Below are 16120 nucleotides of genomic sequence, written 5' to 3'. Positions count from 1 at the left end.
TGAAAGAGTAACAAACATCGATACTGACATCCTGACATACTTACACACTTTCGCATCATCACTACATAGTATAAAACAAAGTCGCTTTCTCCGTCCTTATGTCCCTTTGTATGCTTTTATCTTTAAAACTACGCACCGGATATTGATGCGATTTTTTTCAAAAGATAGAGTGATTTAAGAGGAAAGTTTATATGTATAATAACAGCCATTAAATAGTGGAGAAATGCTGTTATTTTTGAGGTTTCTAATTTGATGTCATTAATTTATCATATTTTTGAGATTTATCAAAATAATGTATAGTAGTGAGTAAGAGGCGTGTTCTTACGTGTCTAAAAGTTGTTTATGATTATTTAAACGTGCGACCCGCATTTGACAATAAAATGTAGAATCTGATATGAGAGTGTGTCTCCAGATTCAGTAGCTATCATCGTCTCGTTGAAGTGTGTTGGTTAGTTTCGTGGGTTCCAGGATTTACAGGACTTTGGTGACAAGTAAGTCGCTTTTAAGTCACTTTGACTTATTACTTATTTTATTTTTTTAAATTTGTTAAGAGTTCTGATCTATACTATATCCAGTGTCATCTCGAGAAGGTTCTGTTTGGGATGGTAATTTTTTTGATAAATTGCATTGATTATATTGATTTTTTCAGAAGTTTTAACTTAGTTAAGTGGCGTGTGTTTCCCGGCACCAATACAAAAAAGAATTGGACCACTCCAATCCTTTCCCGCAGATGTCGTAAAAGGCGACTAAGAGACCTTAAACTTGGGAATTTTTTTGGCGATGAGCTAGCAACCTGTCACTATATGAATCTCGATTTTGTCGGGGCTGTTGGCTCTGTCTACCCGCAAAAGATAGAGACGTGATTGTGTGTGTGTTTAAACGGAAACTCAGAGCAGTCTGATTTCAGTGGAACTAAAAACACATTAACAACTAATTTTGGGTTTCCCAATTCGCAAGGTAGATATTGTTATGGTTCTAAGTTACAAATAACCCTTGTTTGGTTGGCAAAGAACAAAATTTGCACAGCCCGAATCGCTTAGACTAAATATTTTAAATGAATATAAATAAATAGACATACATACATATAATCATGTACCCTTGCGGCGTAGACAGAGCCAACAGTCTTAAAAAACTGATAGGCCACGCTCAGCTGTTTGGCTTAATGATAGAATTGAGATTCAAATATTGACAAGTTGCTAGCCCATCGCCTTAAAGAAGAATCCCAAGTTTATAATCTAATGTCTTAGTACGTACCATTCTTTTCTCATCTATCTATTCTATCTTATATACATATCTTGCTCTGCGCCAACGCCAATCTCCTGTTTGGTTTCCTTCCACCCAAAGGTTGACTGAAAGAGATTGCATTAGCGATAAGTCCGCCTTTGTACCATCTCTATCTGTTTTATATGTTTTACTCTTATGTGCAATAAAGAGTTTTATCTATCTATCTTTTCAAATCGATGTATTTGGTATACCGATTAGAAAAAAATTAGAAGCTTAGATTGAAAAAGTCCCGATGTGACTAGAAAAAATGCAATATAATGCTTTATATGTAGATGAGACTTAGGCAAATGATGGCGTGCACAGTATAACATATTCATGTATCTAATGCAATGTAATGCAAGACACCCGACACACACTTGGCCGATTCCCTCTCATTATAGATAAGAATTCAGCCGCTGATGTCGTAATAACATAAAAAAATATTTATAAACTTCCATTACAATCATTTTGTCAATGAACTGTGTCAATAACTCAATCTATACTTATATTAGAAAGCTGAAGAGTTTGTTTGCTTGTTTGTTTGAACGCGCTAATCTCAAGAACTACTGGTTCGAATTGAAAAATTCTTTTTGTGTTGAATAGACCATCTATCGAGTAAGGCTTTAGGCTATATAACATCACGCTGCAACTTTTAGGAGCGAAAAAATAATGGAAATTGTGAAAAAAAAACGGGGAAAATTATTCATCCTTAAGGGCTTCAATGATGCCCAAAATAAATATTCCACGCGGACGAAGTCGCGGGCACAGCTAGTTATTGATAAGAATTCAGCCGCTGGTGTCGTAATAACATAAAATAATATTTATAAACTTCCATTACAATCATTTTGTCAATGAACCGTTTCAATTACTAAATTTTTTTATAAACACACATACAAAGTTTTAATCTGGAAAGTTGTGTCTATGATTGGTGATTATAGATACGTATTGACGTACGTTAATTAAGAATATCTATATTTTAATTAATTGGCTGATGAGTGATGATCTGATAACATTTTGTAATCAAAATGCTGTGGCTGTATGCAATGGCGACTTTTTTTTATGAAATCAATAGTTATTGTGATGTGGATTCGTTTTGTCAGCTAGACCCGCAACTCTCCTTGTTCCAGAGATGCCCCTAAATAGCGGCAGGAATAAATAAAATAAAATAAAGGGATTGAAAAAAAATACGGTCTTCACTTTTCCACTGACAAAACGAGACACCAACACAAACACTATTCAAAAAATGACATTAAAAATAAAGAAATATTCTGAAAGGAATATTCGTGCCGTGTGGTTCCCGGCACTAATACAAAAAAGAATGGGACCACTCCATCTCTTTCCCATGGATGTCGTAAAAGGCGACTGAGGGATAGGCTTACAAACTTGGGATTCTTTTTTAGGCGATGGGCTAGCAACCTGTCACTATTTGAATCTCAATTCTATCATTAAGCCATATAGCTGAATGTGGCCATTCAGTCTTTTCAAGACTGTTGGCTCTGTCTACCGCGCAAGGGATATAGACGTGACCATATGTATGTATGTATGTAAATATTCTGAAACCCAACCTTTTTTGTCATCCCCAACATATTAATTGATTGATATGTAATGAAAATAGAAAACAATGTATTAGTTTAGGCTTTGATTGCGTATTAATAGTAATTCACCATATTTTCAATGGGAACAGAACTTACTTTAATACCCTTCGTCACTAAATAAACTTAATACGGAACACAGCCGTGTGGTTCCCGGCACCAGTATATAAAAAAAAGAATAGGACCAATCCATCTCTTTCCTATAGATGTCGTAAAAGGCGACTAAGGGATAGGCCTGTAGCGGGATCGATAGTTTCCACGATGACCTTGATCGGAAATCGAACTTGGAACATTAATTGGCATATTCCTGTCCCTTTTCTATTTTCTTATCTAAGTACAAGTAAATTATATAAAACAAGCCGTGCCCGCGACTTCGTCCGCGTGGAATAGTTATTTTAAGCATCATTGAAGCCATCAAGGATGAATAATTTTCCCCGTTTTTTTTCACATCTTCCATTTTTTCTTCGCTGCTAATAGTTGCAGCGTGATGTTATACAGCCTAAAGCCTTCCTCGATAAACGGTCTATTCAACGCAAAAATATTTTTTTAATTCGAACCAGTAGTTCCTGAGATTAGCGCGTTCAAATAAACAAACTCTACAGCTTTATAATATTAGTATAGATGGGACCTAATTTGACACGGGATCAAACCCGGGACTTTAAGGTAGGAATACTAGCACTATGCCAAATAGGTCTTTAAGAATACTAATAAATAATGCTCATTTATTGGCTGTGGGTTAAATTTAAATCCGTTTGACCTGCTCTTCGAGTTATCATGTAAAACTGTTTGTTAACGTATTCCTTTTATCTCATAAACAAGGCTACTATGGCGAGGTCATGTTATGTTATTATTATGAAACTGGCCACTGTTTCAATCTAATATAAGCACGTCTATATCCCTTGCGGGGTAGACAGAGTCAAGGCAACGTTGAGCTGTTCGGTTTAATGATATGATTGAGATTCAAATAGTGACAGATTGCTTGTCCATTGTCTAAAAGAAGAATGTCAAGTTTAAAAGCCTATCCCTTAGTCGCCTTTTACGACACCCACTGGGAAGATCCATATCTTCCCAATGGGTGTCGTAAAAGCTCCAATTAAGGTAATTGGTCCTATTCTATAGTGCTGGAAGGAGAATATTTCACCAATTTTAAGTCTTCTTCTTTATTCCAGTGACAGAGGAACAAGGGACGAGTGTGGATGTGGAGCAGCCTTCCCCCCCGAGCGAACCCCCTGGACCACCAGCCAGGAACGGGAATCCCAAGATACTGCAGCGAATCGAAACTGTCCCAGATATCAAGCGGGATACGTCCGGGATCACTACCCAGTATATTGCTACTGGAATTGGTAAGAATTGAAACATATACACATACATATATAATGCCAGGTCTATATCCCTAGCGGGGAAGACAGCCTCTTTAAAATACCGACAGTTCAGCTGTTTGGCTTAATGATAGAGTTGAGATTCAAGTAATGACAAGTTGTTAACCCAACGCTTAAAAGAAGAATCCTAAGTTTGTAATCATATCTCTAGTCGCTTTTCACGACATCCATGGGATAGAGATGGAGTGGTCCTATTTTTTTTCCTGTTGGTGCCTGGAACCACACGGCACGCCTCTAAGAGTCAGGTAGCAGATATAAATATAGACAATTATTTCTTATAGTGCCGTGTGGTTCCCGGCACCAATACAAAAAAGAATAGGACCACTCCATCTCTTTCCCATGGATGTCGTAAAAGGCGACTAAGAGATAGGCTTACAAACTTGGGATTCTTTTTTTAGGCGATGGGCTGGCAACCTGTCACTGTTTGGATCTCAATGCTATCATTAAGCCAAACAGCTGAACGTGGCCTATCAGTCTTTTCAAGACTGTTGGCTCTATGTATGTATGTATGTACAATTATTTCTCTTTCAACTAAAACATCTTCAGATTAACATGGTTTTGTTGGTTTCAGTGAATCTTGGCGCGTTTGCATCAGGTGCATGCATGGCGTGGTCTTCATCAGCGCTTCCTCATTTGATCAGCAATGAGGTAATAAATTATTATGAGGGTACTGCTCACCATTTCAGCGGTAGTACGCTTGTCTGTGACACCGGAGGTCCCGGGTTCGAATCCCGGTGAAATGATGAGAAAAGAACTTTTTCTGACTGGCCCGGGTCTTGGATGTTTATCTATATAAGTGTTTATTATGAAATATTGTATCGTTGAGTTAGTATCTCGTAACACAAGTCTCGAACTTACATCGAGGCTAACTCGATCTGTGTAATTTGTCCCGTATATATTTATTTATTTATACTTTTCTATGTGGCTTAATGTAAATCCATACAAATAGTTAAATTATGTTTGTATGTAGCTATAGAAGCATAAGTTTCCTCAAACATCTACCTACTTTAATTGGTTTAAGCTAGCTACTAAATAGTATCGCAACACTAAGACAATATGTGACTAACTAACTCATACGAGTCAAAGTTTTCCGAAGTTTCTCGAACAAATGACACGCCGCCTTTGACTTATTACCGTCATTTATCACACAATCAATTTTCAACTTTATTTAAACGGTATAAGGTTCACTTTTATTTAAATTACGATTCAATGATAAAAATCAGGGTGTAGACCTTATTTTTAAGCAGTTAAAGTTGTTATTGGCTCATGTTTTTCTTATGCAGCAATGCAGGTGTATTTTGGCTGTAAAAGTTTGCCTAGGACTTAAATCTAGTTCTAGGTAGCAACAAGATTTAATGTTGTCACAACTTTAGTATTAAGTTACAGTTTAAGTTGGTTCTTTGAAATTGTTTGAAGTGATATATTGTTTTTTGCATATTGAATTTGTTTTTGTGTGCCTTGTGGTTCCCGGTACCAATAGAAAAAAGAATAGGACTACTACATCTCTTACCCATGTATGTCGTAATAGGCGTCAAAGGGATAGGCTTGTAAACTGGAGATTCTACTTTTAGGCGATGAGCTAGCAACCTGTTACTATTTGTGAATCTTAATTTTACCACTGATTACATACATACATATAATCACGTCTTTATCCCTCGCGGGGCAGACAGAGCCAACAGTTTTGAAAAGAATGATCGGCGACGTTCTAGCAAAAGGTCAGGTCAAGAGTACCCGAAACTAGTTATAAATGTGGATGAAGCGAAATAAGTATGCAGGGATCGTAGCAAATAAAAAGATTTTGTCCCTGCCTACCCCTCCGGGAATAATATTTATATTGATTCTTTTAAAACACATACAAAAAAGAATAGGACCTCTCCATCTCTTTCCTATGGATGTCGTAAAAGGCGACTAAGGGATAGGCTTACAAACTTGGGATTGTTTTTTAGGCGATGGGCTAGCAACCTTTCACTATTTGAATCTCAATTCTATCTTAAAGCCAAATAGCTGAACGTGGCCTATCAGTCTTTTCAAGACTGTTGGCTCTGTCTACCCCGCAAGGGATATAGACGTGATTATATGTATGTATGTATGTATTATTTTAAAATGAGTTATTTCACTACATATCAAACATTTTTTTATTGTTTCAGGCTCCATTGGAATCAGTTTTGTCGGATGGGTTTGACCCACGTCCTCGGCTGACGGTAAGTTTTAAAATTTATTTGTGGCAACATCTTACTATGCTTTTTCAAAATGTCTTCTAAAGTAGAAATATAAAGGTATACTTTCAAACTACCGGTACTAATTGAAAAAGAATAGGACCGCTTCATTTATTTCCTATTAATGTCGTAAAAGGCGGCTAGAGAAAAGGCTGATAAACTTGGGATTCTTTTTGTACACGATAGACTAGCAATCTGTCATTATTTAAATCTCAATTCAAACCTTAAGTCATACAGCTGAACGTGGCATTTCAGTATTTTTAAAGAAAACTGTTATATAAAAATACTGAAATGCCACGCAATTGTAAAAGAATGTTAGCTCTGTTTACTCCACAAGCGAAATAAACGTGATTATATGATGATTATGATGACAAAATAACCCTGCTTTGATAATGTCAGTCAATTACACATATTTGGAAGCCGAAAATGATCGTGATATATTTTTTCAGTTAACTCACTCAGCAGCGTCATGGACCGCGTCTCTTCTCTGTCTTGGAGCGCTGTTCGGAGCAATACCCACTGGTCTCATATCAGAGCATTTTGGAAGAAAGAAGACCTTGCTGTACCTTGCCTTGCCGCTGGTGGTGTCGTGGATTATGGTCGCTTCAAGGTATATTTTATTAGCTATCATTAAATAGTTAAATGTATAGTCTTTCCTAAAAACTGATAGTATTAGTCAGTTTACGCTACTAAAGAGCAAAAAGTTATCTAGAAATTTGATTGCTTAATTGTTTTAGTGCTAGTTATATACATACTCGTACATACATACTTCTTCTTTGTCGTTACCTTTTCCCACTTTTTACGTAGGGTCGGCACAGAATGTTAGTTTTTTCTAATTACTTCTGTTATATACATACAATCACGTCCATATTCCTTGCGGGATAGACAGAGTCAACAGTTTGAACCAAAAGACTGATGGGCTAAGTCTAGCTGTAAGGCTGTATGATGAAATTGAGATTGAAATAGTGATAGGTTGGTAGCCCATCGCCTACAAGAAGAATCCCAAGTTTGTTACCCATGCCCTTAGTCGCCTTTTACGCCATCCATGGAGTGGTCCCATTCTTTTTTCTATTGGTATCGGACCACTCACAAATACTTTAGTGCTAGTAACTTGGTTCAATATTGAGCTACATATGTATAAAATATTTTCAAGTGTTTAAATGTTATAGTTGTATTCGCTTTCAAAAGATTTGGTAAAGTTTCTTAAGTGGTAACTATCTGTCTTAAGTCATCCACCCTTGCGAAGGCGAAACATAAACCTAGATGCTGAATAAATAATCATTTGCTATTTCAGTCCAAACGTCTACGGGTTGTACGTAGGCAGATTCGTCGGTGGAGTAGCCGTTGGGGCTTTCAGCGTCGGCATTCCTCCGTACGTAGAGGACATAGCTGAGAGCGACCTCCTGCCGACCTTGGCGAACTTCTACCATGTACACCTCGCGTGTGGGGTCCTTTTTGGTTATATTGTTGGTAAGTTCTAATTGTAAGCTCTCGTTATCATTAGTTACTTTAGTCTTTGTATTAAGTCTATCCATATTTTAAAAACTTAATTTATTTTCCTGTGATGCATTTTTGTCCCTTACGGGGTAGTCAGAGTTAACAATTACGGAATTGAAAAGTTGCGTGCAACTTGTTGGCTCAATGATTTTTCTTGTGGAGTTAAGAACAAAATAAATATACTTGCCATTAGGTCACAGCAGTAAATCATCTATATATACAATTCGTGTGCCTTTCTTGTTATGTGTGAACTTTTTCACTACTTTTGCTCGATATTTGTAAAAGTATTTTACGTTCGATTCAACCGTAGAATTATTAATGATTGTATATGGTGGTTTGTCGTTACTTTTTCGGAGCTTCATGTCAAAAGTTCCACATAACATATAATCACTAAAAACCCCGGCACTTTTCCTCGTCGACAGTGTATTTCAAAGTTAATGAATATTATAGTTAATAAATGATATCTATTGATACTAGCGTCAAAGTATTTATGAAATTCACTACACATATCATTATGTCTATATCCCTTGTGGAGTAGACAGAGTCAACAGTCTTGAAAAGACAGAAAGGCCATATTTAGCTGTATGGATTTATATTAGAATTAAGATTCAAATAGACCCAGGTTGCTGGCCGTCGCATCAACATCAACTAGAAAAATCCTAAGTTTATTTGCCTAACCCTTAGTCGCATTTTACTATATCCATGGAAAAGAGATGGAATGGTCATATTTTGTAGTGCCGGGAACCACACGAAAATTCGTTACAATCAAAATTTAAGTTCAAATTAGATGATTTTTAATAAAAATCTTTTTTGTTTATTTCAGGTATGATTCCAAGCGCCACTTGGTTATCCGTTATCTGTACAACAATACCAATAGCGTTCTTCGTTGCATTCATCTTCCTTCCTGAATCACCTGCCTATCTTCTCTCCCAAGGCAAATATAACGAAGCTAAAGCAGCATTGAGATATTTCCGAGGCATCGATAATGATGTCGACTCAGAATATAAAGAACTGAAGGAGCAAATGAGAAATAACGTAAAGCATAACGTGACGTTCAAAGAACTATTCAGCACTAAAGGCACAATCAAAGCTCTAGTCGTCTCTTTCGGACTTATGGTCTTTCAGCAAATGAGCGGTATATATCCCGTCCTTTTCTATGCGAAGAATATCTTCAACACATTTTCGATTACGATGAATTTGCCAAGCGCTGCTATCATCCTTGGATTTTGTTTAGTCTCATCAACTTATTTTTCTACTATGTTGTTGAAGAAAGTAAGAAGACGCGTCTTATTACTTTTCTCTTTCACACTTATGGCTATTAGCTTAGCATTATTAGCTACATACTTCCATTTGAAAGCATCACAAATGGTACAGAATAATACTTGGGTTCCATTGTTATGTCTATGTATGTTTGTCAGTGTATACGCATCTGGTGTCGGGCCGATCCCATGGTTAATGCTAAGAGAGATATTTCCATCGAACGTTAGACGAAGAGCCACAGCTATAACTGCTGGTTTTCACTGGTTTTTAGCATTTGGTGTGACCAAACTATTCCAGAATTTGGTCGCTAAGGTTCAACCAGGATGGGCGCTTTGGTATTTCGCTATTATATGTGTAGTGGGTACGATATTTGTATATTTCTTCGTACCAGAAACTAAAGGCAGATCGTTACAGGAGATCCACAATGAATTTGATGGTATACATAAGAAGAGGAAGCACAGACATGTCATTGAAGTTGAGAGTGTTTCAGAACCCTGATTTAGAATAAATTTAATTTGGCTTAAAATTTATTCAAAATCAGTATTCGAATATTGTTCTGAATTTGACGTACTGCTAAAAATATTTATTTTTTAATGATTATGAGGGACTATAAGTGTAAATGTAAGACTTAATAAAATCAAAGAGACGCTATGTAGATAGAAATAAACATTATTTAAATTATTTGTGTTAATAATAAAATAAGACATAAAACGAGATGAATTATGCATTCAAGAGATATCAGACATATCGACAATCAACAATTTAGAATCTTTATTATAATTTTTATCTATTTTGATAACTTAATAATTTTATGGGCCTAAAGGCAAATAATAAACTTAATATTTCTTTATTTTTAAATGATACAGTAAGGGATTCCACATTAGGTAGATTAAGTTAATTTATTATCGATTATTAATAGTATATATAAATTCAGAGATCATGTACTCTTATAATATTTCTTTTACTATTTATTTTGCTACAATATTCCGGCTAGAGCCGAATTTAATTTAATTTTGCAAAGAAAGTTAAAAGCGTATCGTTTTGAAACTTTCAAATTGGAATTGACAAATTTTTTTAAATATTAGTTAATTGAAGACTTGGTAGGGGGTAGGAAGAGATATTTAGGACAAGTATTTATTTTTTATTATGTTTATTGTAATAAAATTTATTTTACACTATTTGATTATGTTTTTCATTATCGTTTTGCTACCTTTTAAATACAAGCATAGTAGGTACGTGTTTACTCTTACGGGATAGGCAGAGCCATGTTATCTACGAGACTTGAAGACCCCGACTACTTGGATGGTATAATGCGATTCAGATAGTGACAAGTTGCTAAGTCAATGCCTAAAAGGAAAAATTCAACTTTATAAGCCTTTTCATTAATAGAATTTGACAATTTCTCGAGTCCCGAGTCTGGAAGTCCTGGGTTCGAATCCCGGCCAGGCGAGATAAGAAACGAACTTTCTCTAATTGGCCTGGGTTTTGTATATTTATCTATATAAGTATTTGTTATAAAATATAGTATCGTTGAGTTAGTATCTCGTAACACAAGTTTCGAACTTACTTACGAGATGGAGTTGTCCTATTAATTTTTCTATTGGTCCCGAGAACCATACGGCACACGATATTTTAAATTTCTTCAAAGTCAGACCGACGGCTCGAAAGTTATCGCGTTACAAACATGCAATGTCTTTACATGGAAAACAAATAAAATAATATTAGTATAACACCAACCATTCCGCACCAATAAAAAAATACCTCTCCTATAAGTATGTGCCATTACAATGGCATTTAGGGAAATTACCCCAGAATCGGGGAGATTCTCGCGTTATCACGCGAGGGGTGAGAGTCATAACGCGAGCGCCATCGTGAATACAAGAATATGTTTATTTTAGCGGCTTACCATGTTTTTTGATATCTTACGTTTGCGAATCTCCACATTCGGAGCGAAGATTTCTGCGATATTTTTCTCAATGTCGTTACCTGCACAATAGAAAGTGACAGACGAAAATGTATTAAAGTTTTATACGGGGCGCAATATTAAAAAAAAATATATATATTTCGTAAAATAATTCAATTTTAGAATTATGTCAATACACATTGTACTGACGTAATTCTAAAATTGAATTTTGTGAAAAGCAATTGGGACTATAACAATATTTTTAAGAATTAGCTTTGCGTAGGTAGGTAAGTTCTTTGTTTTTTCATGAATTATACTACAGTCATGTAGGTATGTCGTAAAAGGCGACTAAGACTTACTCAATCCAGGATTGTGGTCTTGGCGCACCCCGGGCTCATCTACGGAGAGGTTGCCAACTAATACTAATGCCTGGAGGTTAATTATGGATAAGTACGAACACAACTTTCCTGAAAGTCACCTGATCTTAAAATATAAATTGAAGAGAAGTTGATTCTTTTTCCCTTTTTTTTATAATTTTTTTTTTACTCAAAATAATACGCGCCCTATAATGAGATGGTCCAATTTAAGTGTTTATTATGAATTCCTTGTATTTAATAATACTAGTTGTTCGCCGCGAAGTTCCGCGCCTGCCTTACAAACACTTAAAATTATTCTCAAAAAGTACTTAACCAATTTTGATGCTCTACAAAGTTAAAATTCTATTGACAGATGCCACATTAATTTTAAATTTCATCATCTTTTTCTTCTTCCTGGCTATAGGTTGCATCATCACCACTGTGGAGACGAGCCCGGGGTAAGCTCTTGACCATGGATCCAGGATTGGGTGAGTCAGGTTTTTACATGACGCGACCCCCATCTGACCTCCGCAACCTTTGCAGGAGAACCTCACCCGTATTGGATCAAATGGTTACACATCCAGTTGCCTGAATGTGCAGGTTTCCTCACGATGTTTTCCCACACCGTAAGAGCATAGATTAATTATAAAACTGCACATAACTTCGAAGATAGTCATTGGTACATAGCCGCGGTGGTATTCGAACCAGTGACTTTATGCGCAACAGCGTTTTGACTAGGCACATTACCGATTTGACCATCTATAATTAAAAAAAATTATCATACATATATAAGTACAAAAATGTTTTTTCACCCCAAGTTGAGAAGCATAGCTCACTCGCTCACTCAATAAGGTTAAACATAGTTTTTACTTTGCACCTTATGTTACAACTTTATGACTCCTTTATTGCTTGACTGTAAGAAAGTACAATATAATTTATGGGGTAATAAAGTCATAGTTAACTATTTCTTTTTTACCTTTGATATTCGTTTAGAGTAACTTAACATCCTCAACATCTGCAAGTTTTTATCGTGATATGGAAAAAACATACCATTGTTTAATAAAAAATCTTCGAATAAGTCCTTAATATAGAAGAACTACTTCTGTATCGACGTTATTTTGTACTTGTACTGCAGTAATTGTCTCAACTTTATGATGTAGTGCGCAAATATTGTAAATAAATTGCTTATATGTAAACTAATCTGCATAATCACAATATAGGTTTACGTAAGACTTAGTTTGTTAATAATTTGAGCTAGGTAGAGTTTAGATGGCCCACCTGGAATCCCAATTTATATGATGAATATGAACGTAAGTATATAAATTTGTTTGTTATCTCTTGTGCCGTGTGGTTTCCGGCACCAATAGAAAAAGTATAGGACTGTTCTATCCTTTTCCTATGGATGTCGTAAAAGGCGACTAAGGGATATATGAATCGGGAACGGGGCCTATCAGTCTTTGGCACTGTCTACCCCTCAAGGGATATAGACGTGATTATACGTATGTCGTTACCTCTTCACGGGTTATCTACTGAACTAATCTGAATGAATAGTCTGGAGACCGACATATTGTTATCTTATATACCTTTCATCTTGGTTAAAACTATAGTTCCCGCGGGATTTGCGAAAAACCTACGTAAGTATATTCTTTTGTAGGTGTTTCTAAATTGGTCGCTTTTTTTCGGTGGTGCTCAATTCGGTGCTTTTTGTCGGTGGTGCTAAATGCGTCGCTTTTTGTCGGTGGTGCTAAATGCGTCGCTTTTTGTAGGTGGTGCTAAATGCGTCGCTTTTTGTCGGTGGTGCTAAATGCGTCGCTTTTTGTCGGTGGTGCGAAATGCGTCGCTTTTTGTAGGTGGTGCTAAATGCGTCGCTTTTTGTAGGTGGTGCTAAATGCGTCGCTTTTTGTCGGTGGTGCTAAATGCGTCGCTTTTTGTCGGTGGTGCGAAATGCGTCGCTTTTTGTAGGTGGTGCTAAATGCGTCGCTTTTTGTAGGTGGTGCTAAATGCGTCGCTTTTTGTAGGTGATGCTAAATGCGTCGCTTTTTGTCGGTGGTGCTAAATTCGTCGCTTTTTGTCGGTGGTGCTAAATGCGTCGCTTTTTGTAGGTGGTGCTAAATGCGTCGCTTTTTGTAGGTGGTGCTAAATGCGTCGCTTTTTGTCGGTGGTGCTAAATTCGGTGCTTTTTTGTCGGTGGTGCTAAATTCGGTGCTTTTTTGTCGGTGGTGCTAAATGCGTCGCTTTTTGTCGGTGGTGCTAAATTCGCCGCTTTTTGGAGGTTGTGCTAAATTTGCGCGTTTGAAGCTTCAAACGGGTAAAACTATTTAAGTATATTATCCTAATTATATGTTAGTATCTGCCTTCCCCTCCTTATTATACGTATGTATGTATGTATTAATAATTAAATAAACTGTTTGTAACTGCTCATTTCAAAGGGCACTTTCTGACCAGGCTAGGCTTTTCGAAATCCCGACAGGTAAGTAGTTTACTATTTAATAAGCGCATCTCCCAATCTTACTCAGTAAGTACTCATAACAGTTAATATTTAGTTAAGTCCGAGGCGTCCCGGGGACAGCCGAGCGAGGAAGGGGATTTGAGCCTTTAGACTTTAATCTTGAAAGCATTTATGTTTACGCGTAAACAAAAGTGCCGTGTGGTTCCCGGCAGTGCCGTGTGGTTCCCGGCACTAATACAAAAAAGAATAGGACCACTCCATTTCTTTCCCATGGATGTCGTAAAAGGCGACTAAGGGATATGCTTACAAACTTGGGATTCTTTTTTTTAGGCGACGGGCTAGCAACCTGCCTCTATTTGAATCTCAATTCTATCATTAAGCCAAATAGCTGAACGTGGCCATTCAGTCTTTTCAAGACTGTTGGCTCTGTCTACACCATAGAAGTGATTATATAAATTAATGAAAAATGAATCAGAACTGGTTCTTCAATTGCAGCAACCATAAAGCGCCATCTACAACAGAATGAAACTTTATGAAATATCATGTACATAGTGTAGGTACCTTTTACCTTTCATCTCGGTTAGACTATAGTTTCCGTGAGATTTGTAATTTGAAAACCCTGTATTTTTGTCGGTGGCGCTTAATTCGGTGCTTTTTTGTAGGTGGCGTTTAATTCGTCGCTTTTTGTCGTTGGCGCTTTATTCGTTGCTTTTTGTAGGTGGCGTTTAATTCGTCGCTTTTTGTCGTAGGCGCTTTATTCGTTGCCTTTTTGTAGGTGATGTTTAATTCGTTGCTTTTTGTAGGTGGTCCTAAATACGCTCGGGCGGAGCTGCGTATAAAAAAGCTAGTTTTGAATAAATATTAACAATTTTATTATCCAATACATGTCGTAAACTTTCTTCAAATATTCGTGCCAGCGCGGGCCTAGTTTAATCTCGTGGGAAATCAATATAATGTGAGAAAACTTTTGCCAAACTATTTTAGCATTTGAAAGGGTTGATTCCCGAGAAATATGGGCAGTGGAGGTTATCCCTGATCGTGTTTGTTAAGGTTGGGGGGAAATTGGCCTTATCATGAAGTGAATAAACGTTTGAGAGTCGGTGGTCGAATTGGTAAGGTGCCCGGTTCTAATTCGTAATGCCCATAAAGGCACAAGTTCGAATCCCACCTCGGCCATGTACTAAGGATTATTTTCGAAGTTGTGTACATTAGTTTGAATACTAACCGATGCTCTTACGGTGAGGGGAAACGTCGTGAGGAAACCTACACATTCAGGCAACTGGATAACCATGATCGATCCAATACGGGTTAGGTTTACCTGCAAAGGTTGCGGAGGTCGATTGGGAATCGCTTGTGTAGAAACCTGACTCACTCAATCCAGGATCCATGGTCTAAGGCTTACCCCGGGCTCCTCTCCAGAGTGATGAGAATACAACCGGGACTAAAGCCAGGAGGAAGAATATGAAGTGAAAAAACGTTGAGATGGGTTATGTGCATGAGAAAGGCTAATTAATTTCTAATTAACGCTTATTAAAACTAGCAACCTGTCACTATTGAAATCTCAATTCCATCATCAAGTTGTAAAGCTGAACGTGTCCTAACAGTATTGTTAAAAGCGGGCCAATCCCAGCACCTCTGGTGTCACAGACAAGCTGCTGCTGCTGCGAACAAAAACATAGCGTGTACCAGCTGCTTCTTTTTCCAAGAAGACTGTAAATGTCAGTCACGGGAAAGGCGTATAAACTAGGGGATCTTCTTTTAGGCTATGGGCTAACGACTTCGACTATCGATTTTGATCGTGGACTCTGAATCTTTTCGAGAATGTGGACTGTGTCTGCCCGTGAATATGACATGTGAAAACGTGATTATGACATAATAGTCAATAGTCATACATTTAGTCATGTCATTTAGTCTTCTACATTCATTCATGTTTTTTAATGTAAACAATGTGCATTTGTCCACGATTTAGATTTAAGAGATCTATGTATATTTGTAAATTGACGTCCGATGAAAATGCTGTAGTGTAGTTTGTTCCGCCGCTTCTTCTATACATGCGCTTTGGAAACGGTAGTAGTTATATTTAGGTTTAGTGATGTGACGTCAATTTCAATTTTCAATTCAATTCCAATTTTGAAAATAAATCTATTCTATTCTATTCAATGCTATTCTATTCTATAACCCTTGCGGGGTAGGCATTGCCATCAG

The 16120-nt window shown here is 36.9% G+C and overlaps 1 protein-coding gene across 1 annotated transcript; it reads left to right on the top strand.

Moving 5' to 3' along the window:
- Positions 1–387: 387 nt before the first annotated feature.
- LOC106129515 (facilitated trehalose transporter Tret1) lies at positions 388–10385 on the top strand. Its single transcript, XM_060951082.1, has 7 exons — positions 388–491; positions 4025–4198; positions 4806–4882; positions 6382–6435; positions 6900–7060; positions 7745–7920; positions 8771–10385. Coding segments are annotated over exons 1-7 (1578 nt in total). The 5' UTR covers positions 388–490; the 3' UTR covers positions 9706–10385.
- The last annotated feature ends 5735 nt before the right edge of the window (positions 10386–16120 follow it).

The sequence above is a fragment of the Amyelois transitella genome, chromosome 23, assembly GCF_032362555.1.
Source record: "Amyelois transitella isolate CPQ chromosome 23, ilAmyTran1.1, whole genome shotgun sequence".
Taxonomy (NCBI): domain Eukaryota; kingdom Metazoa; phylum Arthropoda; class Insecta; order Lepidoptera; family Pyralidae; genus Amyelois; species Amyelois transitella.
This window is presented reverse-complemented; position numbering and strand designations above follow the sequence as displayed.

Coding starts and splice junctions, on each gene's coding strand:
- LOC106129515 (XM_060951082.1), top strand. Junction 4,883..6,381: donor CTCATTTGATCAGCAATGAG/GTAATAAATTAT, acceptor TTATTGTTTCAG/GCTCCATTGGAATCAGTTTT. Junction 6,436..6,899: donor ACCCACGTCCTCGGCTGACG/GTAAGTTTTAAA, acceptor ATATTTTTTCAG/TTAACTCACTCAGCAGCGTC.